This window comes from Trachypithecus francoisi, unplaced genomic scaffold (genome assembly GCF_009764315.1).
Source record: "Trachypithecus francoisi isolate TF-2019V2 unplaced genomic scaffold, Tfra_2.0 Lachesis_group1, whole genome shotgun sequence".
NCBI classification, from domain to species: Eukaryota; Metazoa; Chordata; class Mammalia; order Primates; family Cercopithecidae; genus Trachypithecus; species Trachypithecus francoisi.
The window spans coordinates 115,688,675-115,713,076 of record NW_022681454.1 but is presented as its reverse complement, the minus strand read 5'-3'; the positions used below and the strand labels follow the sequence as shown (position 1 = coordinate 115,713,076).

The window sequence follows — 24,402 nt, the reverse complement described above, 5'->3', positions numbered from 1 at the left end:
ATGAACATGTTCTGTGTACTGATTATGGTGGTTACATAGGTGAATACATTTATCAAAACTCCAACTGTACACTTAAAATGGGTGTATTTTAATGTTTTGCACTATACCTCTATAAAATTGATTTAAAAGCAAAACAAAACCAAACAAAAACACTACAAAGCATTCTAGAATATGTTTGCAGAGAAGGGAACTTTTAAGAAACAATTCTGATGAGCTGTTTTGAACTATATATATTCAGCTATTTATCCTCCTCACTGGGGATTCCAAGAGACTTGAGGAGTCCATTTTTTTGTTTGTAATGTCTGTTTTTTGAGAAAAGGTCTCACAGTCACCCAGGCTGGAGTTCAGTAGCACTGTCTCAGCTCACTGCAACCTCCTCCTCCCAGGTTCAAGGAATTCTCATGACTTTGCCTCTTGGGATTACAGGCATGTGCCACCACGCTTGGCTAATTTTGGTATTTTTAGTAGAGATGGGGTTTCACCACATTGGCCAGACTTTGAAGAGTCAATGTGAAAATAAAATAAAAACCTTCACAGGGTAATTAATATACCCAGTTCTTTCTCCAAATTTTGAATAATTTAAACTATGTAAAAGCAAAGCAGAAACTGCAAAATGTTTTTACACATCGACTCAAGATGAAACTTAATAAACTCCTACATCAAAATGCTAAGTAATTCAAGCAAAGTGCTGATTTTAAATATAAATACCAAAACTTAAACAGCTTTGAGGTGTACTATATGAAGTAAAATTATCTAGTTATAGTGTACAAGTCAGTGAGTTTTGACAATACAATTGTGTAATCCTCACCCCAAAATATTACCTGGTACCCCACTTTGCAGTCCCTGGAAATGAGTGATCTACTCTCCAAACCTTTGTTTTTCCTTCTAGAATTTCATATAAATGGGATCATCGCATATAGTCATTTATATCTCACTTCTTTCACTTAGCATAATGCTTCTGAGATTTGTTCACATTATTGCATGTATCAGTTCAATAGTTCAGTCCTTCTTGCTGAGTATTGTATTCCACTGTATAACTATACCACAATTTGTTCATCCATTCACCTATTGACATTTGAGTCATTTCTAGTTTGAGCATTATGAAGAAAACTATCCTGAATATTCAAGTACACGTTTTATGTGGAGTTATGTTTTCACAAGAGTGGATTTGCTGGGTTATATAGTAAATATATGTTTAAAGAAACTGACAGTTTTGAAAGTGAATGTTCAATTTTGTGGTTCCATCAGCGTCGTGTGAGAGATCTAGCTGTTCTTATCCTCACCAACTATTTGTATTGTCAGTCTTTTTAATTTTGATCATTACAACAGGTGAGTACTAGAATCTCATTATGAATTAAATTTGTATTTCGTTGTGGTTAATGATGTACTGAATATCATTTCAAGGCCATTCATATATCTTCACTGGTGAACTGTCAACATTTTTTGCTGATTTTTTAATTGGGTTTTAAGAGTTATTTCAATATTCTGGATACAGTCTTTATTAGATACATGCTTCACAAATATTTTCTCTCAGTATATGGTTTGTCACTTTATTCTCCTAATAGTATCTCACTGAAGAACAACAATTTTAACTTTCAATGAAGTCTAATTTACCAACTATTTTTATGGTTCATGCTTATTAAACGTTATCTAAGAAATCCCTATACATAAATAGTAGTTTTACTATCCTTCCCTGATATTCCCATCTCAGTCATTTCTGGTCTGTTTTTATTAATTTTTCTTCAGGTTATTTGAATATTTGGTAATATTTTATTGAATGCTATTTTGAAGTGGCATATTGAATTTCACTGAACTTCATAGTCTTGGGTATTGAATTTTGTTGTGTTATTTTAAAAGTGGGATTAGCTTTGAACTTTCAAGGCTTGTTTTAAGCTTTTTTTTTTTTTTTTCTTTTTTTCTTTTTGAGACAGAGTCTCACTCTGTCACCAGGCTGAAGTGCAGTCGCACGATCTCAGCTCACTGCAACCTCTGCCTCCTACCTTTTGTTTTCCAGTGATGCTTCCTATCTCTCCCAACTAACCCCAAACTTGTGTGGGTTCACCCCTCACATGCACAAATCACAATTTAGCCACAAATTCCAGGGAACCCTTCTGTCAATTTCCAGAACTTTCTCCCTGTGCAGTTTTCTTTCTAGTATTCTGTCCTGCACATTTTAGCCATCTAGGCCTCCCTGAACTCCAGTTTCAGTCTGCAGAACTCAGTGACACTGCTGGGCTTTGTTTGGGCTCCCACTGCCTGCACTGCAACCCAGAAACTACCTCTAGGCAGTAAGCAGTGGGTAATTATAGAGCTGACCTCATTTGTTTCCCTTTTCTCTGTTCAACTGCATGTTGTTCAATGTTTAGAGTTGTTTCACCTATGTCCTAGTTTTAAACAGTGAAATGCCTATTTCTATAGCAGTTAATCCTTCGTGGGTAGAATTAGAAGTCCACTAAATACCAAATATTTGAATTTGTATTGTCTTAATCACAGTGCTGATAAATGGCCTTTTGTTGTATATTAAGATGAAATTAAATAGAATTCTACATCATTTGCTTATAACAGCCAAAGAACTTGCATTTTTAAATGAGTTTACTACTTAATAAAGATTGCCAAAGCCAGTAAGCTTTGGCAAGACCAATAGTTTTCAACTGTGCTATGTCTGAATTTCCTGCAGAACTTAAAATTTCAGATACCTGCCTTTACACTACTGAATCAAAATTTTAGGAGTCCAGGAATATATGGTTTTTAAAAAGCTCCTCATGTGATTCCAATACTCCTTATTAAGAACTATTATTCACTACTTTTCTAGACAATATTATTACTATTTGAGTAAATAAATTACAGTTGGCCCTTGAACAACACAGGTTTGAACTGTGCAGGTTCACTTATATGTGAATTTTCTTCTGCCTCTACCATCCGAGACAGCAAGACCAATCTTCCTTTTCTTCGTCTTCAGTCTACTCAATGTGAAGATAGCAAGGATGAAGACGTTTATGATGATCCACTTCCACTTAGTGAGTGGTAAATATATTTCCTTTTGCTTATAATTTTCTAAGTAAGATTTTTTTTTCTAGCTTACTTTACTGTGAGAGTACAGTATACAATACATATAACATACAGAATATGTGTTAATTGCTGTTTATGTTTTTGGTAAGGCTGTCTGTCAATAGTAAGCTGCTGGCAGTTAAGTTTCGAGGAAGTCAAAAGTTGTACATGGGTTTTCAACTGCACAGGGGCTTGGCACTCCTATGTTGTTCAAGGGTCAGCTATAATTACCAAAAGATATAACTGATATATCTATTTCTGTATTCCACACACAAAATTTGAAAAAAAATTGTCATAATAAAAATAAAGGCAAGCACATTTTCATCGTTAGTTATACAAAACTACTGTGACTCATCTACAAAAAAAAAAAAGCAAGTATGCATCAGGCAAAAAGGATCATCACTGACACACAGATCACTGATAGTTACATATTTGTATACTAATATTCATTAGTCTATTATTATTCTGGAAATGGACTGCTTTAAAATTTGGCTTCAAAATAAGCCAATTTCAAGAATAACAAAAGAAAGTTTGAACTTAATGTTATCATTGTTATGTTCATTTATTACTATTTTACATAATAATATCCTTTTGAATATTAATATCAATATATCATTTATTAACAAAAAGTAAAAATCACAGTAATTATTTCAATTAAAGAAAGTGTCACTTACCTCTTTCACATTTGCATCATCAAAAAATACCCATTTGGAACTTTTGGTGTGAAATGCAAAGGCACAATAATGTCGGCTGGTGTAGCAGATCATACCAACAAGGTTAAGTTCACTATTTTTGGCATTTTCATCAGTAACTCTATAAAAAAGCTGTTTAAAAAAATTAGTAATTTACACTTAACACTGTATCTTTTGCAAAATGAGGAATAATTAGATGAATCATGTATTTGACACATAATGAAATATTTCTCACGCATACTGCCCCAATCCAATATTATGATATTATTAAAGGCACCACTGACATCACATTGTTAACAGAATTACCACTTTCAATTCATTCATAGAAACTTTAAGCCCAAAAAACCGAATTCACTACAAAGTAGTTTAGTAATAATAGAGTATCTCTAATGACACATGACTGACACTTTTCATAAAGAAACTCAATATATGAGATAAATTCCACATTTCTGGTAATTCTTGACTGAATCATGTATTTGAATGCTCATTAAACATATTATCTAAAAGGTAATTATCTCTAAAACTTTAATTGTAACATCAACCGATTCAAAATATACTAAGAAAGTAACAAGCATATCAAGAGATCATGGCCGGGTATGCTGGCTCACGCCTGTAATCCCAGCCCTTTGGGAAGCCAAGGCAGGTGGACCAACTTGAGGCCAAGAGTTCGAGAACAGACTGGCAAACATGGTAAAACCCCATCTCTACTAAAAATACAAAAATTAGCTGGGTATGGTGGCACATGCCTGTAATCCTGGCTACTAGGGAGGCTGAAGCATGAAAATTGCTTGAGCCTGGGAGGCAGAGATTGTAGTGAGCCAAGATTGTGCCACTGCACTGCAGCCTGGGCGACAGAGCAAGACTCTGCTGCGGGGGGGAAAAAAGAGATCAGTACTTTAGATGAATTTTAAATCTTAAACCTTTTGGCCAGGCGCGGTGGCTCAAGCCTGTAATCCCAGCACTTTGGGAAGCCGAGACGGGCGGATCATGAGGTCAGGAGATCGAGACCATCCTGGCTAACATGGTGAAACCTCGTCTCTACTAAAAAAATACAAAAAACTAGCCGGGCGAGGTGGCAGGCGCCTGCAGTCCCAGCTACTCGGGAGGCTGAGGCAGGAGAATGGCGTAAACCCGGGAGGCGGAGCTTGCAGTGAGCTGAGATTCAGCCACTGCACTCCAGCCCGGGCAACAGAGCGAAACTCCATCTCAAAAAAAAAAACTTAAACCTAAGTTAACAGTATTTATATTTACAATCATGACCATAGATAAAAAATCATCAATCATCATCATTTTAGAGTGAAAGAAGCAAAAGTCATGAGACAGTTTAGTTTGTAATTAAAAGCCATTGCTAGTCTATGTAGTAAAGGCATTCCAGTTAGCCTGGTTCGATTAAACTTGATTTTATCAGATAAAACATCAAAATAGTATTATTTTGTTCAGAAAAAAAAATTTAGTTCTGAAATCAAAATAAGTGTATCATAATGTATGTCAAGATGTTTTAGAAGAATTTGAAAATAAAAGGGAAGGGAATGAAAATAGATAAGATACCCCAGGAAGATAAAGATGTGTTGCTAGATTCCGAACAATATCTTCAGTCAAGTCAGAATGCTCAGAGTCCCAGACTAAACCAATTGTAACAATCTCTGGGCAATTCATTAAAACACGGCGAATTTTTATTTTTTGGCCACAGTTACTCTACAGAAAAACACAAAAGAAAAGTTCTAAAATTATGAAAACAGATAAACCATAGGCAAAACCTTACACACTTTGTATTATATAATGACATTTTTAACATATTTGCAATTTATTCAGTATACTAAAAAATGACTTCTAACAAGCGATTTGTCTTAATTATTGATTAAACAAGAAGTCTATTTTAAATAAAAGTATTCTTTGATATTTTTGTAAATCTGTTAAAGAATTCAACCTAAAAAAAGCAGAAATAAAACCACTGAAGTCAGTATACAAATATATTAGATGAGAAAAGAGTATCATTCAAGTTTACTGAAAAGAAACTTTCTCTTTAATCAAATGATAAATTTCAGGACTCTGAAAAAATTTAATCAACATATGCTACCTTCAAACCTTCACAAACTTAGGAGTTTTTAAAGAAATTATGCTAAGATAAATGGTACACATGGTATAATCTAAAATAATATTTTTTAAAAATTCTTAAAGCTAATTCTATATATAGAATCAATATTTACATGATAATATTTGAATGCCTATTTTCAAATTTACAGAACAAGAAGCATACTAACATTCTCCAAACTATACTTACAGGACATTTCCTATAGTCATCTGTTGTGTTTGCTGCTTGTAGCAATTCTGCAAACATTTCAGGTTTAAAGCGTTCATGCCTTTCCAACATTCTTTCAACTTCATTGCTGCAAAAAAAGAAGCAATCCCAAATTGGGCCTATGAACTTAAAATTTTAATAAATTGCACATGAAAAATATTGTCAGTTTAGATGTTCATCACTTTTTCTGTCTAAAACATGACCACAACTGAAAAATGAACCATAAAGTACATTTCCATAAAACGAAAAATTATTAAATTTGCCAAGTATATGATGAAAAAAATTAGCTCAAATAAAGAGAACAAAATAACACAAAATTATATGTTTGGAACTAGACGAATGAGGCTAAGATCCTCTGTCTGGAGGTAGTTTTTTTTTTTTTTTGGGGGGGGGGCAGAGTCTCGCTCTGTCGCCCGGACTGGAGTGCAGTGGCCAGATCTCAGCTCACTGCAAGCTCCGCCTCTCGGGTTTATGCCATTCTCCTGCCTCAGCCTCCCGAGTAGCTGGGACAACAGGGACCCGCCACCTCGCCCGGCTAGTTTTTGTATTTTTAGTAGAGACGGGGTTTCACCGTGTTAGCCAGGATGGTCTCGATCTCCTGACCTCATGATCCGCCCGTCTCGGCCTCCCAAAGTGCTGGGATTACAGGCTTGAGCCACCGCGCCCGGCCTGGAGGTAGTTTTAAGGCAAATGTTTCATTTGTATTATTACTTAATGAGTAGAAACTTAAGTTTAAACCCTAACCTAACAAGAACAACAAACTGTAGGAAAGGCTCCCTCTCTGGCCCAAAGTTCCTAGAAGCAAAGTTATCAATTTCGGCTAGAAGGTCCTTTGCTGATTAAATGCAGAAGTCACAACCAGAGTTGTTAAAGCCTGACTTACGCCTTTTGTTCTTATGATGAATATTACTCCTGGTTTTGTGTGTGTGTGTGTGTGTGTGTATGATGGAGTCTTGCTCTATCACCCAGGCTGGAGTGCAATGGCACAATCTTGGCTCACTTCAACCTCCACCTCCCAGGTTCAAGCGATTCTTGTGCCTCAGCCACTCGAGGAGCTGGGATTACAGGCACGTGCCACCACACCTGGCTAACTTTTGTATTTCTAGTAGAGATGGGGTTTCACCATGTTCCCCAGGCTGGTCTTGAACTCCTGACCTCAGGTGATCCACCCACCTCAGACTCCCAAAGTGTTGGGATTACAGGAGTGAGTCACTGTGCCCAGCCAGGATACTAATCATTTTATTAGAGCCCAGGGCAGGCCCTTTAATGCACTACAGGTTAACTGTGATACTTTTTATTCAACCTCTTAAAAGACATATTTTTATGTATCAGGGTATTAAGTAACTAATATGGTTTGGCTGTGTCCCCACCCAAATCTCATCTTGAATTGTAGCTCCCAAAATTCCTTCATGTTATGGGAGGGACCCAGCTGGAAACAACTGATTCATGGGGGCAGTTTCCCCCATACTGTTCTGGTGGTAGTGAACAAGTCTCACAAGATCTGATGGTTTCGTAAGGGGAAACCCCTTTCGCTTGGCTCTCATTCTTTCCTCTTGCCTGCCACCATGTAAGATGTGACTTTGCTCCTCCTTTCCTTCTGCCATGATTGTGAGGCCTACTCAGCCACATGGAACTATGAGTCAATTAAACCTCTTTGCTTTATAAATTGCCCAGCCTTGAGTATGTCTTTATTAGCAGCATGAGAACAGGCTAATACTAAAACTATCTAAATATTTCCAAAAAGGAATGTCATGTAAGCTGAAACACTAACTAGTTTCCATTCTAGATGTTCTGGTTGTACTTAACAATAATATAACTATTCTAGAGCTGGATATATTTTAAAGTTCAATAGTTTAAATAATCTCCAAGTATTTGGTAACAACTAAATGTACCCATCCAAAACACTTCACGAGTACACTAGAAGGCCCTAAATCTGATAAGCTCTGCTCTTACAAAACTGACAGCATTAGACAACATCCAGAAAAATGTTGAAGTCAGGTAGATCTGGGTTTCAATCTTAATTCATCTACTTACTAGATTAACTTCATTAAACCTATTTCTTCATCAACAAAATAGAATTTTCATTAACATTAAAAGTGACAACTTACATAAAGCCTGGAACATGGTAAACATTCAGTAACTGGTATTCAACACTGATTACCAACACAAATAAGGGTATTATAGTTAGAATTCAAAGCGCACACTCCCGCAACTTGCAGTGTTTACCAAGCAGAGAATGATGGGCTCTAATTCTTATTATCTAACATTCTGCCTGAGAACACTGTCATTTCATTCAAGAGTTTTAATTAACTTATTGTCTATCTTTGTTCGAACACCATCCTACTTTTCATAGAAATTTTAAAAAATGACTGACAACCGACTACAATTTGACTGAAGTTTAGGAATGTTTCTCTAAATCAGTGTTTTTTACTTGTCTGTAAGCGTAAGAAAGATAGTAAACATATCCAAATAACAAAATTGTTATTATTCAATAATCTTTATGAAATAAGGTTTTATACACAATAAAGCCAGGAAGATAAATCATATGAAATGGATGAACATGATATTCACTTTGCACACTGACACAAATAGCAACATTTATCAACTGTTGCACTCACATATTTTGACTGATAATTACTGATCCATATTATGTCTTTTGTATTAAAATGTATGCAAATGTCTATGATCTTACTCAATGTTTACCACATGCCAAATTTTTTTTTTTTTTTGGTGAGACGTAATCTCACTCTGTCACCCAGGCTGGAGTGCAGTGGCATGAACTCAGCTCACTGCAACCTCCACCTCCCGGGATCAAGCAGTTATCTGCCTCAGCCTCCCAAGGAGCTAGGATTACAGGTGCCCGAGACCACACCCAGCTAATTTTTTATTTTTAGTAGAGATGGGGTTTCACCATCTTGGCCAGGCTGGTCTTGAACTCCTGACCTCAGGTGATCCACCAGCCTTAGCCTCCCAATGTTCTGGGATTATAGGCATTAGCCATTGCACCTGGCCACATGCCAAATATGTATACTTTCAAATACCTGTTGGAAAATAGTCAAAGAACATTATGTAAGGTCTAGCATTAACTTTTAGATCCTTAACTAGCTAATCTTTCATGGACAGAAAGGGAGAGAGTCAGTGGGCAGGTGAGCAGGCAAGCACGGCAAATTTTTTATTTAAAGTGAATGTTGAGACCTCAAATGCAATAACCTAACTGAGAATTATGCTCACATTTTTGTTTCTTCTCTGTTTACCCTAGCTTTTATCACCAGAAAGGGACATAGCAGAGCTGACTGAAAATATGGCCATTACAAACAGAATATCTCATAAATGAAGCAACCATGTATAGTTCCATTTAACATTCAGTTTATCATTTTATGCTCCCCTTCACAGTTCTAAAATTTGTTATAAATTAAACAGACATAAAATTTAACTAGTATTATGTACACTTCACTAAGTAACACTTCACTAAGTAACATATTAGGCTAAATTACAAACATCCAACTTTGATAGACATCACTTAATACATCTCACAGCAGTATATCTGGTAGCCTCAGACAGAGAGGGGAAACTCATGTATGCTACGATTTTATAAAATAAGTGTTCAATGTGCTTAAATATGGTATTAACGTTTTTGATAATTATGCTTTAATAGGTTCTTACCATAAGGCTGTTGTAGAAATGTACCGCACAAATTCTGTAAAAGGTAGAGGATCTGATGATGCTCCACAGCTACGACACACACACTACATAGGCAAAAACATATGCTTAATCTATCAATCATAAAACAGAACTATAATATCTAAATAATAATCAAGCCATCTCACCTGTTCATACAGAGTCATAGCAAACTTCTGGTGAGTGATACAAGATTTAGAGGTACACATGTCTGCATCTCTGCTTGGCACTATGTGAAAATGAATCCTCTCCAATATATTCTCCTAATTTAAAAATAAAATAGATAAATGAGTTGTTGATCTTGCAGGGAACAGAGTAAAATGTAACTCTTTACCTGGAGATTTCCCAAAGTGTAAATTTAAGAGTGTCATACATATTGTTAGCTTTTCAGCTTTCCTCTCTAATGAACACTTTGATCGAATGTTCAATTATTCACCTTTTATAGCACTAGCTAAAAGAAAATGTTGCTTAATGAAAGCAACATTATAATATAACATGATCTTTAATAAAGTTATTTTTAATCCTTCTAAAAACCCCTGGTGACTGACATCTAGAATTTAATATTAGAAAACAGTTTCCTGTGTTCCCGACATTCTCAAATGAAGGAAAAACAGATAGCTTAAAAAAAAAATCCTGGATGGATGAATAGGAAGAGCTCCAGTCTACAGCTCCCAGCGAGATCGACACAGAAGACAGGTAATTTCTGCATTTCCAACTGAGGTACCTGCTTCATCTCATTGGGACTTGTTGGACAGTGAGTGCAACCCACAGAGGGCGAGCCAAAGCAGGGCAGGACATCACCTCACCCAGGAAGCGCAAGGGGTCAGGGGATTTCCATTTTCTAGCCAAGGGAAGCCATGAGTCAATGTACCTGGAGGAGCAGTATACTCCTGCCAAAATACTGAGCTTTTCCCATGGTCTTAGCAACCAGCAAACCAGGAGTTCCACTCCACTGCCTGGCTCAGCTGGTCTGACACCAACAGAACCTTGCTCACTGCTAGTGCAGCAGTCTGAGATCAACCTGGGATGCAGGAGCTTGGTGGGGGAGGGGTGTCTGCCATTGCTGGGGCCTGAGTAGGTGGTTCTCTGCTCATAGTGTAAACAAAGCCACAGGTACGCTTGAACTGGGTGGGGGCCACCGCAGCTCACCAAGGCCTACTGCCTCCCTAGATTCCACCTCTGGGGGCAGGGCATATCTGAACAAGACAGCAGACAGCTTCTTCAGACCTAAATGTCCCCGTCTGACAGCTCTGAAGAGAGGAGTGATTCTCCCAGCACGGCGTTCGAGCTCCAATAACGAACAAACTGCCTCCTCAAGTGGGTCCCTGACCCCCGTGTAGCCTGACTGGGAGACACCTCCCACTAGGGGCCGACAGACACCTCATACAGGTGGGTATCCCTCGGGACAAAGCTTCTAGAGAAAGAATCAGGCAGCAATATTTGCTGTTGTGCAGCCTTCGCTAGTGATAACCAGGCAAACAGGGTCTGGAGTGGACCTCCAGCAAACCGCAACAGACCACAGCTGAGGGGCCTGTCTGTTAGAATGAAAACAAACAAACAGAAAGGAATGGCATCAACATCAACAAAAAGGACATCTACACCAAAACACCATGCATAGGTCACCAACATCAAAGACCAAAGGTAGATAAAACCACAAAGATGGGGAGAAACCAGAGTAGAAAGGCTGAATATTCCAAAAACCAGAAGGTGTCTTCTCCTCCAAGGAATACAACCCCTCGCCTGCAAGGTAACAAAACTGGCTGGAGAATGAGTTTGAAGAGTTGACAGAAGTGGGCTTCAGAAGGTCAGTAATAACAAACTTCTCCGAGCTAAAAGAGCATTGTTCTAACCCAGTGCAAGAAAGCTAAAAACCTTGAAAAAAGGTTAGATGAATGGCTAACTAGAATAACCCATGAAGAGAAGAGCTTATATGACCTGATGGAGCTTAAAAACACAGTAAGAGAACTTCGTGAAGCATACACAAACTTCAGTAGCCGACTCGATCAAGCAGAAGAAAGGCTATCAGTGACTGAAGATCAAATTAATGAAATAAAGTCAGAAGACAAGATTAGAGAAAAAAGAGTGAAAAGAACCTAACAAAGCCTCCAAGAACTATGGGACTATGTGAAAAGAGCAAATCTATGTTTGATTGGTGTACCTGAAAGTGATGGGGAGAATGGAAACAAGTTAGAAAACAGTTTTCAGGATATTGTCCAGGAGAACTTCCCCAACCTAATAAGGCAGGCCAACATTCAAATTCAGGAAATACAAGCAAATGCTGAATCTGTCACCAGGCCTGCCTTACAAGAGCTCCTGAAGGAAGCACTAAACATGGATAGGAATGACCGGCACCAGCCACTGCAAAACCATGCCAAATTTAAAACCCATCGATGCTATGAAAAAACCGCATCAATTAACGGGCAAAATAATCAGCTAATATCATAACGACAGGATCAAATTCACACATAACAATATTAACCTTAAATGCAAATGGGCTAAATGCCCCAGTTAAAAGACATAGACTGGCAAATTGGATAAAGAGTCAAGACCCATCAGTGTGCTGTATTCAGAAGACCCATCTCATGTGCCATGTGCAGAGACACACACAGGCTCAAAATAAAGGGATGGAGGAAGATCTACCAAGCAAATGAAAAGCAAAAAAAAAAAAAAAAAAAAAAAAGCAGAGGTTGCAATCTTGGTCTCTGATAAAACAGGCTTTAAACCAACAAAGATCAAAAGAGACAAAGAAGGCCATTACATAATGGTAAAGGGATCAATTCAATAATAAGAGCTAACTATCCTAAATATACATGCACCCAATACAGGAGCATCAAGATTCATAAAGCAAGTACTTAGAGACCTACAAAGACACTTAGACTCACACACAATAATAATGGGAGACTTCAGCCATAAAAAAGGATGAGTTTGCGTCCTTTGTAGGGACATGGATGCAGCTGGAAACCATCATTCTTAGCAAACTATCACAAGAAGAGAAAACCAAATACCACATGTTCTCACTCATAGGTGGGAACTGAACAATGAGATCACTTGGACTCGGGAAGGGGAAGATCACACACTGGGGCCTATCATGGGGAGGGGGGAGGGGGGAGGGATTGCATTGGGGAGTTATACATGATATAAATGATGAATTGATGGGTGCTGACGAGTTGATGGGTGCAGCACACCAACATGGCACAAGTATACATATGTAACAAACCTGCACGTTATGCACATGTACCCTAGAACTTGAAGTATAATAAAAATAAATAAATAAATAAAAATAAAAAAATAATGAGAGACTTTAACACCCCACCATCAATATTAGACAGATCAACAAGACAGAAAATTAACAAGGATATCCAGGACTTGAACTCAACTCTAGACCAAGAGGACCTAATAGACATCTACAGAACTCTACACAACAAATAAACAGAATATATATTGTTCTCAGCACCACACCGCACTTATTCTAAAATTGACCACATAAATGGAAGTAAAACACTCCCAAGCAAATGTAAAAGAACAGAAATTACAACAAACTGTCTCTCAGACCACAGTGCAACCAAATTAGAACTTAGGATTAAGAATCTCATTCAAATCCGCACAACTAGATGGAAAATGAGCAACCTGCTCAGGAAAGACTACTAAGTAAATAATGACATGAAGGCAGAAATAAAGCTGTTCTTTAAAACCAATGAGAACAAAGACACAACGTACCCGAATCTCTGGGACACATTTAAGGCAGTGTGTGGAGGGAAATTTATAGCACTAAATGCCCACAAGAGAAAGCAGGAGATACCTGAAATCGACACCCTAACATCATAATTAAAGGAACAAGAGAAGCAAGAGCAAATAAATTCAAAAACTAGCAGAAGACAAGAAATAAGTAGGTTCGGCCGGGCGCGGTGGCTCAAGCCTGTAATCCCAGCACTTTGGGAGGCCGAGACGGGCGGATCACGAGGTCAGGAGATCGAGATCAACCTGGCTAACCCGGTGAAACCCCATCTCTACTTAAAAAAAAAGAAAAAAAAAAAAAAGAAATAAGTAGGTTCAGGGCAGAACTGAAGGAAAAAGAGACACAAAAAGCCTTTTAAAAAAATCAGTGAATCCAGGAGCTGGTTTTTTGAAAAGATCAACAAAACAGACCACTAGCAAGACTAATAAAGAAGAAAAGAGAGAAGAATCAAATAAATGCAATAAAAAATGAGAAAGGGGATAGCACCACCGATCCCACAGAAATACAAACTACCATCAGAGAATACTATAAATACCTCTACACAAATAAACTAGAAAATCTAGAAGAAATGGATGAATTCCTGGACACATACACCCTCCCAAGACAAAACCAGAAAGAATTTGAATCTCTGAATAGACCAACAACAGGTTCTGAAATTGAAGCAATAATTAATAGCCTACCAACCAAAAAAAGTCCAGGACCGCAGCCTAGATTCACAGCCAAATTCTACCAGAGGTACAAAGAGGAGCTGGTACCATTCCTTCTGAAACTATTCCAATCAACAGAAAAAGAGGGAATCCTCCCTAACTCATTTTATGAGGCCAGCATCATCCTGATACCAAAGCCTGGCAGAGACACAACAAAAAAAGGAATTTTAGGCCAATATCCCTGATGAACATTAAAGTGAAAATCCTTAATAAAATACTGGCAAACTGAATCCAGCAGCACATCAAAAAGCGATCAAGTTGGCTTCATCCCTGAGATGCAAGGCTGGTTCAACATATGTAAATCAATAAACATAATCCATCACATAAACAGAACCAATGACAAAAACCACATGATTATTTCAATAGATACAGAAAAGGCCTTCAACAAAATTCAACTGTCTTTCATGCTAAAAACTCTGAATAAACTAGGTATCAATGGAACGTATCTCAACATAATAAGAGCGATTGATGACAAACCCACAGCCAGTATCATACTGAATGGGCAAAAACTGGAAGCATTCCCTTTGAAAACTGGCACAAGACAAGGATGCCATCTCTCACCACTCCTACTCAACATAGTATTGGAAGTTCTGGCCAGGGCAATCAGGCAAAAGAAAGCGATAAAGAGTATTCAGATAGGAAGACAGGGAGTCAAATTGTCTGTTTGCAGATGACATGACTATATATTTAGAAAACCCCATTGTCTCAGCCCCAAATCTCCTTAAGCTGATAAGCAACTTTAGCAAAGTCTCAGGATACAAAATCAATGTGCAAAAATCACGAGCATTCCTTTACACCAATAATAGACAGAGAGCCAAATCATGAGTGAACTCCCATTCACAATTGCTACAAAGAGAATAAAATACCTAGGAATCCAACTTACAAGGGATGTGAAGGACCTCTTCAAGGAGAACTACAAACCACTGCTCAATGAAATAAAAGAGGACACAAACAAATGGAAGAACATTCCATGCTCATGGATAGGAATAATCAACATCGTGAAAATGGCCATACTGCCAAAAGTAATTTATAGATTCAATGCTATCCCCATCAAGCTACCACTTCACAGAACTGGAAAAAACTACTTTTTTAAAGTTTATATGGAACCAAAAAAGAGCCCGCATAGCCAAGACAATCCTGGGTAAGAAGAACAACGCTGAAGGCATCACGCTACCTGACTTCAAACTTTACTACAAGGCAACGGGAACCAAAACAGCATGGTACTGGTACCAAACATATATATAGACCAGTAGAAGATAATGGAGGTCTCAGAAATAACACCACACATCTACCACCATCTGATCTTTGACAAACCTGACATACAAAAGCAATGGGGCAAAGATTCCCTATTTAATAAATTGTGTTGGGAAAACTGGCTAGCCATATACAGAAAACTGACACTGGACCCCTTCCTTACACCTTATACAAAAATCAACTCAATGGATGAAAGACTTAAACGTAAGACCTAGGACCATAAAAATCCTGAAGAAAACCTAGGCAATACCATTCAGGACATAGGCATGTGCAAAGATTTCATGTCTAAAACACCAAAAGCAGTGGCAACAAAAGCCAAAATTGACAAATGGGATCTATTTAAACTAAAGAGCTTCTACACAGCAAAAGAAACCATCATTAGAGTGAACAGGCAACCTACAGAATGGGAGAAAATTTTTGCAATCTATCCATCTGACAAAGGGCTAATATCCTGAATCTACAAAGAACTTAAAACAAATTTACACGAAAAAAAGCAACCAACCCAGCTGGGCACAGTGGCTCACGCCTGTAATCCCAGCACTTTGGGAGGCCAAGGTAGGTGGACCACGAGGTCAGGAGATCGAGACCATCCTGGCTAACACAATGAAACCCCATCTCTACTAAAATACAAAAAATTAGTGGGCGTGGTGGCGGGCACCTGTAGTCCCAGCTACTTGGGAGGCTGAGGCAGGAGAATGGCGTGAACCCGGGAGGCAGAGCTTGTAGTGAGCCAAGATTGTGCCATTGCACTCCAGCCTGGGCGACAGAGTGAAACTCTGTCTCCAAAAAAAAAAAAAACAACCAACCCCATCAAGAAATGGCCAAAGGATATGAACAGACACTTCTCAAAAGAAGATTTATGCAGCCAACAAACATATGAAAAAATGCTCATCATCACGGGTTATTAGAGAAATACAAATCAAAACCACAATGAGATACCATCTCATACCAGTTAGAATGACGATCATTAAAAAGTTAGGAAACAACAGATGCTGGAGAGGTTGTCAAAAAATAGGAACACTTTTACACTGTCGGGGGAAGTGTAATAGTTTAATCATTGTGGAAGACAGTATGGAGATTCCTCAAGGATCTAGAACTGGAAATACCATTTGACCCAGCAACCCCATTACTGGGCACATACCCAAAGGATTATAAATCATTCTAGGATGAAGACACATACACAGGTATGTTTATTGTGGCACTATTCACAATAGCAAAGACTTGGAACCAACTCAAATATTCATCAATGATAGACTGGATTAAGAAAATGTGGCACATATACACCATGGAATACTATGCAGCCACAAAAAAAGGATGAGTTCATGTCCTTTGCAGTGACATGGATGAAGCTGGAAACCATCATTCTCAGCAAACCATCACAAGATCAGAAAACCAAACACCACATGTTCTCACTCGGAGGTAGGAGTTGAACAATGAGAACACATGGACACAGGGAGGGAAACATCACACACTGGGGCCTGTCAAGGGTGGGGGGCTGGGGAGGGATAACATTAGGAGAAATACCTAATGTAGGTGACAGGTTGATGGGTGCAGCAAACCATCACGGCACGTGTATACCTATGTAACAAAACTGCACGCTCTGCACATGTAACCCAGAATTTAAAATATGATTAAAAAAATCCTACTTGAATCACCTAGGTAGTCTGTATAAGTAACAGCAAAACAAAGGCTCTATATCTACACTAACACCATAATGAAGGCAATGTAATCTGCCATGAATTTCATATAAATGTTGACTTACAATATAGATCAATAAGGGGTATTTATTTATTTAACAGAATGCTTTTTACCAAAGCTTAACCAATGGATTCTATTCATTAGCTAACTTCCCTCTCCTCTGCTCCAGGATATTTAAGACCATTTAATAATTTAAGCCTAGATTTCTAGACATTTTGTGAATTATCATACCACGTATAAGAATAATTCATTTAAGTGAAAGAAAAACTACAAAGTTTAGCATTGTTCAAAATATATTTGTTTTAAGCAAAGAATCAATTATAAACAGAAGAAATATGGAAAGTATATTTCATTACTGTGTGTGCTGTTATTGACATTTTAATCAACATGCAAGTGTGCTATGCAAGATGCTAGTCAATGAGCTTTCCATCTAAGGAAACCATGATGATGCTCATTTTTAAAAGGCGATGAATAATATACACACACCAAATGAACTCTACAGACAGTAAATTCTACAGGGAATGGATTGGGTGGTTTGGTCATGTGCTGTCTGGTAGGCATAGACTTAGCTTGAATCTTCACAAAATGATAGATTTTTAAAGTTCTGAGTATTTCAGGAACTTGAGCAAAGGCTGCTAGTATAACAGCCTTATAAATAAGGAGTATAAACAGGAATATAAAAATATATGTGAGGAACAGAATGGAATAATCTCACTAGGAAGAAAAATCCAGCTATGAAGCATTGAGGGAAGGTGGAGTTTAATCATAACGGGCCTTAAATATCAGAATAAAAAGTCTAGATTTGAATCGTGGAAATATTTGAAGAGTAAGCATTAACCCGAAGAAAATCATATTAATATGGTGGCTATTTAAAAAATAGGACATAAATAAACAAGCTGAATGGACACCAGTAGGAGGCTTAAATATGGTGACCTGGAAGAAGTTGTGGTAGGGAATTAATATGGAAAGAAAAAACTTTTGAAAAATATTTGAAAAAATATGGAAAGAAAAAACTTTCATCATCTTTCTGATGAAAGAATTTACAGAATTTGCTGACTAGAAACAGGAAGGAGAGAGAAGAAATGGTTACAACTTATTTATAGGTGACATCAATATTAACCGAGACATTTAATAATTAACATATCTATTTTACATGTATAAAGTATGTACCTGATCAAAGGAATGCTCTACTTACTAATACGGTGGTAACACAGAGCCTAAGAACATCAACCTCAGTGATTCTCAACCTGGAATGTGGGTAACAGGCTGTTGCCCATGTTAACTTCCCACCAAAATCCCCTTATCTCCCAATGAGAATCATTGCATGCAATGAAAACTATTATTGCTGGGAATGTGCTGTACATGTGAACCCTATAGTGGCAGAACACTGATTTAAATGATATCATTTATATTCAGCAAAGCTTATTGCTCCAACTAAGTTTTAAAATATTTTAGTAGCCCAAGAGTAAAAATTAGAGCAACACAAATAATCAAAACCAAAAGTACAACACAAAACACAGATGGATTGAAGTTGAGGCTTGAAGGAAGGGTAAGATATGGATCTACCAGCCAGTTCTGACATTTCTCTATTGTTCTACACTTTTGTTTCATTTGTCTCAACATTTGTACCAGCTAAGGAATGAAAGCTACTATCCTGACTTCTTAAGGAATATCAGAAATACTTACAAAGCACTCTGCAGCATCATCCATAAGGCCAAGTTGAAATCGCTGCTCATCTTTGAAGCTTTCTGCAAGAGCATGCCTTATGTTATCTGAGGGAAGTGCTTTTTCTCGACTATGTTGGAACTGTGCAAATATCGTCTGGGAATCAACAAGAAAACCAATAAGTTTAACGCCAGCTTTAAAATTGTTTCAGTAATTTCATTACAACACAGAGAAACTCAAAACACTATACTTGGAAAATAACACAGAAGTCTTTTGCTCTAAAATTTCATACAAAAATTAATTATTTGTATCACCAAGTGTAGAAATGTTTGCACCAGCCTCTAAATCAAATGTTAGCGGACACAAGAATTAAACATGTAGGGTTCCCAGGTCCCACCCTCAGACTCTAAGTCTTAGGTGAGGCTCATTTTTAAACTATTCCCCAGATGATTCTGATGCAGGTTGTTTAAGGAACAGAATTTTGAGATTTAAGTTGCTTTAAATCTAAAAATATACAATAGGAATTAGAATTACGCTAAACAAAATAAACATATAATCACACAAAAATTGGTAGAATTCACTAGTCTTAAAAGAAAAAAGTAACCTAAACAAACTTTTCAAACTTAAAAAAATTTTCTACTAGAGTCTTAAGAATACCTCGGAAAACGACAAATCCTGATCTAAAAATTAGATGATTTAACGGAATGACAATGTCCCACTATTATTTGACTAAATTTGCCTTTTAAAAATGCAAATGTACATTTTACAAGAAGATTCAGAAAAGAGATAATAATGTCTTTTAACTTTTAAGAAAAGGTCCTACCACCTATAAGTTATCAGTTTTCCTAACTTAGAGAATTATAGGTTGAATGTCTCCAAATCAAAAATGTGAAAACCAAAATGTTCCAAAATCTAAAAGTTTTTGAGCACTGACACAATGCTTAAAGGAAATGCTTTTAAATTTGGTATGCTCAATCAGTAAATACATAAATGCAAACATTCCAAAATCAAAAAACAAAATCTAAAATCCAAAACACTGCTGGTCCTGCGCATTTCAGACAAGGGATATCCAACCTGTATTTCTAATCTAAATTAAGAAACTAGAAACATCATTCAGTTTCTAATCTAAACCCAAGAAACTGGAAACATGAAATCATAGTTGTTAATCTGATTTTCAATTTTCCTTATTAAACTTAAGCAAGAAAAAAACATTTTAATGAATTACAATTTTATGACAATCATCTTACATGGAAGAAAGTAAGGAAAAAAGAAAACTTTTCAATGACAGTCCACCAAAGTAGTATCGGTCACATTCAGTCCCATGTTAGCTCAAGGGGTCATGTCATCTCAAAAAAAAAAATATTTTTAAGATCAACATACAAGGAAAACATTTCATGAATCTGTTTCACTACTGCAAAAAAATATAATTTATAAATAAAATAAGAAATTAGAAAATACAGATGTCAACTGATATTAGATACCCAGAACTATATTTATTTTAGCCATTAAATCGCTAAAATTATGAATAGTAAAAGATGAAAAATAACTTTCAGATTTTATCTCTTATTTAGGCAATTAACTTCCAGGTAATGTTTAAGATTACTCATTCATTCAACATGTATTTTTTGGCTCCCTAGTATATGTTAGGCATTGTTCTACACTAGAAAAATGGATGACAACCCTACCTACATGGAGATTATATTCTAGTTATAGTAATGAGAAGGCAAAGAAGTAATTATGTAACATCAGAATGTGATAACTACAGTAGAGAAAAATAAAGAGATACAAGAGAGAAAAATAAAGCAGTGTAATGGGGACAGGAATGCCAGGGATATCATAGATGGAGGCAGCTTACCTTTTACCTAGTGTAGTCGGGGAAGGTCTCACTGATGAAAAAGTAACATTTGAGGAGAGGCATAAAGGAAATAAGGGCATTAGCCATGAGGACATTTGAAAGAAAAGCATTCCAGACAAAAGGAATAACAATGAGGAGACTTTGAGGTGGAGACCAGCTCTGAGAAACAGAGCCCAGTTTGGTTAAACTGCAATGTATTTATGTGTGTTTTTGACAGGGGAGGAGAGGAAGGCAAGCACAGGAAAGAGGTAGGTGACTGTGCAGGGCTACAAGAGAGCTGGTCTAGGAAATTAATAATCCTAGGTTTTACAATTAGACAAAACATTCAAAATTTACTGTGGAATAAATAAAATGTGATACTGTAATGTGATCTAGGTTTATTCTTCATTTCCTAACAATAACCCTATTTTGCCATGTTCTTAAAAAAAGAGAATATAAAATTTCTTCCTTTGGTGATTTACTCAAACAATCTTTTCAGGAACATAATGAAATTAAGGCACATAAATTAAAAAAAAAAATCTGTGTGTCTATGTATGTGTGTTCATTATGAATATTCAAGAATGTAAAAAATGAAACATTTATCTCTAAAATGTATAACAAAATCTTAAGTTCTCTGGCAAAAGATTTCAGTGACACAAATGAGTTGCTAATATATACTGGACACTCTGTTTGTCTTCCTTCTATTTTCCTCAGCAGAGCAGCCACAGGGATCTAGTTCAAATATTATATCTGGTTAGAACAGACTGTATCACTCTTCCACTCAAAACAATCCCCTATCTCCCTAAATCACTCATAGAAAAAGCCACGATCCTTACAGAGGCCTGTAAGGCCCTACACAATCTAAACCCCTGTTCTACTTATGTATTGCCCTGTAACTAAACCACCCCCAAAATGTAGTTACACAAATCTGCAATTTGGGTGGGGACAGCACGTCTCTGCTCCACTTGAAGTCATTTTGGACAGTTTGAATGCCGGGACCTGGAATATCTGAAGGTCGCTCTTTCATGTCTGGCAGTTGATGCTGGCTGTGGGGTGGGAACTCAGCTCTAGTTGTGTCCAGAATGCCTCCAAGTGGTCTTTCCTCATGGCCACCTGGCTTCCTCATCATGGTGGCTCACTTCCAAGAATGAGCAACTCAAGAAACAGGGCTGGGTGATAGCTATATCATCTTTTCTAAACTAACCCAACCTCAGATATCTGGATTACAGCCTCAGTTCTGCCATAGTCTATTTGACAAGTATCAGTCATCAAGGCCAGTCTATATTCAAGGAATTAGATTTTGGATAAGGAAGCATGCAAAAGAATCTGCAGATATGTTTTAAAGCCACCTCGGCTACCCTCACCTCGGAGCTCATATTCTACCACTCTCTTCCTTGCTCATAAAGCTCCTGCCACCCATATTTCCTTGGTGTTCCTTAAATATGTCAGGTATACTCATACCTCAAGGCCTTTGCAGTTGCTGTTTCTTTGTCTACCTGGAGGGAGGGCTCTTCAAGGTCTCGATTCAAATATCAGTTTCTCAGTGAGGTTTTCCTGGCTACGTAACACTCCCTATTTTCTTTCCCTGATGTATTTTTCCACTGTTACAACTATTACTATCTAACATACTTACAATATTTTGCTTTCTTATTATTATCTCCTCCTCTATAATACAAGCTCTATGAGAACAGGGATTTTCATCAGTTTTGTTCACTGCTGTATCCTCAGTCACTACACTGGTACCCAGAACTCAGTAGTAGCTCCAAAAACATTTGTTAAAATGAGTAAGAATAACTGCAAAATAATGAAAAAGATAATGTTCCTAACAATTTTCTACTTAGAATATTAATTTTTAACTGTCCTTACATAAAAGAGGAAAATGAAAACACAAACCTGAATAAGTCACACTGTGAAGAATTCATCTTCAAAACTGTTAATCACCTGACAGTGAACTTTAGTTACAACTGACCCAATATATCAATTATCAAACTTAAATTTTTGAAGGAACAATTGATAGTAATTTTTCAGAGCTATTAAAAAGTTACCTTCAATGCACAAAATATACAGGCATCTCCCTGACAAACATGTCCAGTCAAAACCCGCAAGCTTCGTCGGAATATATCCAATTGCCATAAGACCTAAAAAACAGCAAGATGTGAAGGAAAAAGAAACAAACAGATTTTTCTTACTATAACAAAAGACAGATTTAGATATTTTACAAATTCCAAAAGGCTAATAAGTAACTTCTTTTAATTGCCTGTACATAATCAGACATACATAACCACTGGAAATAACAGCAAGTATAAAATTGCTACATGCATGTTGTGCATATATAAAAGTTGGATTCAGAAGATACTGTTACTGGTGCACATGAAAAACCATGACAGGCATGCAGCAGGCAAAAACCAACTCCTCATTAAGGATTTGGTCTGAACAGGAAACATGGAATACCAAATAGAGAAGTTGGCAGAGACATGAAAGAGGAAGTGATTATAATACTTGAAACAAACTGAAATTTTGAAAGGAAATATAATTAGACTTTAAAGCCAGAGTGTACAAAACAGGGATCTGCACATTATGGCTAGAAAAAGGGGTGAGCAGAGGTGTGTGCGGTCACTGTACATGGAACAAGAAAGGGGGTACCTGTGTACAGCATAGTAAGCAGCAGCCATTAATAAATTACTCAAGCATATACTTGCTACAATTATCCACTTATCTTCTGCTACTAAAAAAGACAAAGATGAAGCAAACCCAAAAAGACTGTAACTGTCAAATCAGTCCAGTACTTAAAATCATTCTGAAAAACCTGAATTCTATACAGAGGATAAGAATAGTATTTGTGTCTCATAAAGTTCTTGTAAGGATTAAATAATATGTAATGTTTCTAGAGCAGGGTATGGTACTCAACTGGCATGCAATGAGTACCAGTTGCTATTTGTGACTGATACTACTACTACAATAAACAAATAATATCTTCAAATTTCTCTATCTTTTAGTCGTGTCCTCAAATAACGTAACTAAGAAAATCTATTCATGATCTCTCCTTTCTCCCAAATAAAAACAAAAAGTTAATAAAAACAAACTGGTTTTAATATGTCCTATATTTTCAACTACTCCACAACTAAATGTCATTTTAGAATTTCTCCTTAAACGTTGCCTTTTATTAAAGCATAATGAATAGGATCAATTTTTCTATCACAGATAACTCAGTGTTTTTGCAAAGCACTTGATGATGTTTAAAAACTTTCTTGAGTATCACATCCTAGCATATTTTTAAAAACACAATGAAATCCATTTTACCAACAAAGAAAATGATTTAATGATAGCACAGCTTTAGAAATAGTATACCACTGAGGTTAATAAAACACATCTGAAGGCAAGTGTCTGGTTTCTAATTCTGGGTTTACTGTTTACTAATTTCTGGACTGACTCAGGCAAAATATTTTCTGGGACTCAGTTTTCTCATCAGTAAAATAAAGATAAATGTAGTACTTACCTCTTACAGATGTTGTAACGATTAAATTAGGTGACATATGTAATGTTCAAACAAGCGGTAAGAATACAACAAATGTGAGCTATTAAACAGTATTGTAATATTAAATGTTATAACTTTGCTTCTCAGACATTAAAATCACACTAATGTGTTATATTAGGCCTAATTGTACTGCTTTTGCATTAGATAAAAGTTTAAAATATTCAGCTAAAATAGAATACCCTCTATAATCTGTTTATAAAGTTAGTGAAGTCTTCCAAAGGTAACCAGAATGTTTTCTATGATTACAAAAACTCTG

At 36.8% G+C, this 24,402-nt stretch overlaps 1 protein-coding gene across 6 annotated transcripts in view; it reads right to left on the bottom strand.

Moving 5' to 3' along the window:
• USP53 (ubiquitin specific peptidase 53) overlaps window positions 1-24,402 on the bottom strand; it is an 82,716-nt gene that overhangs the window by 22,958 nt on the left and 35,356 nt on the right. For 3 of the 6 annotated variants that reach the window (XM_033215124.1, XM_033215122.1, XM_033215123.1), the window contains 7 exons: window positions 22,657-22,749; window positions 18,799-18,933; window positions 9,867-9,980; window positions 9,703-9,785; window positions 6,022-6,127; window positions 5,289-5,435; window positions 3,723-3,872 (listed from right to left, as the gene is read on the bottom strand). In XM_033215124.1, coding sequence (XP_033071015.1) covers window positions 3,723-3,872; window positions 5,289-5,435; window positions 6,022-6,127; window positions 9,703-9,785; window positions 9,867-9,980; window positions 18,799-18,933; window positions 22,657-22,749 — 828 coding nt within the window. Of the gene's footprint in view, window positions 1-3,722; window positions 3,873-5,288; window positions 5,436-6,021; window positions 6,128-9,702; window positions 9,786-9,866; window positions 9,981-18,798; window positions 18,934-22,244; window positions 22,365-22,656; window positions 22,750-24,402 lie in introns of those variants that run through there. The other 3 variants (XM_033215127.1, XM_033215126.1, XM_033215128.1) reach the window with 3 other exon arrangements.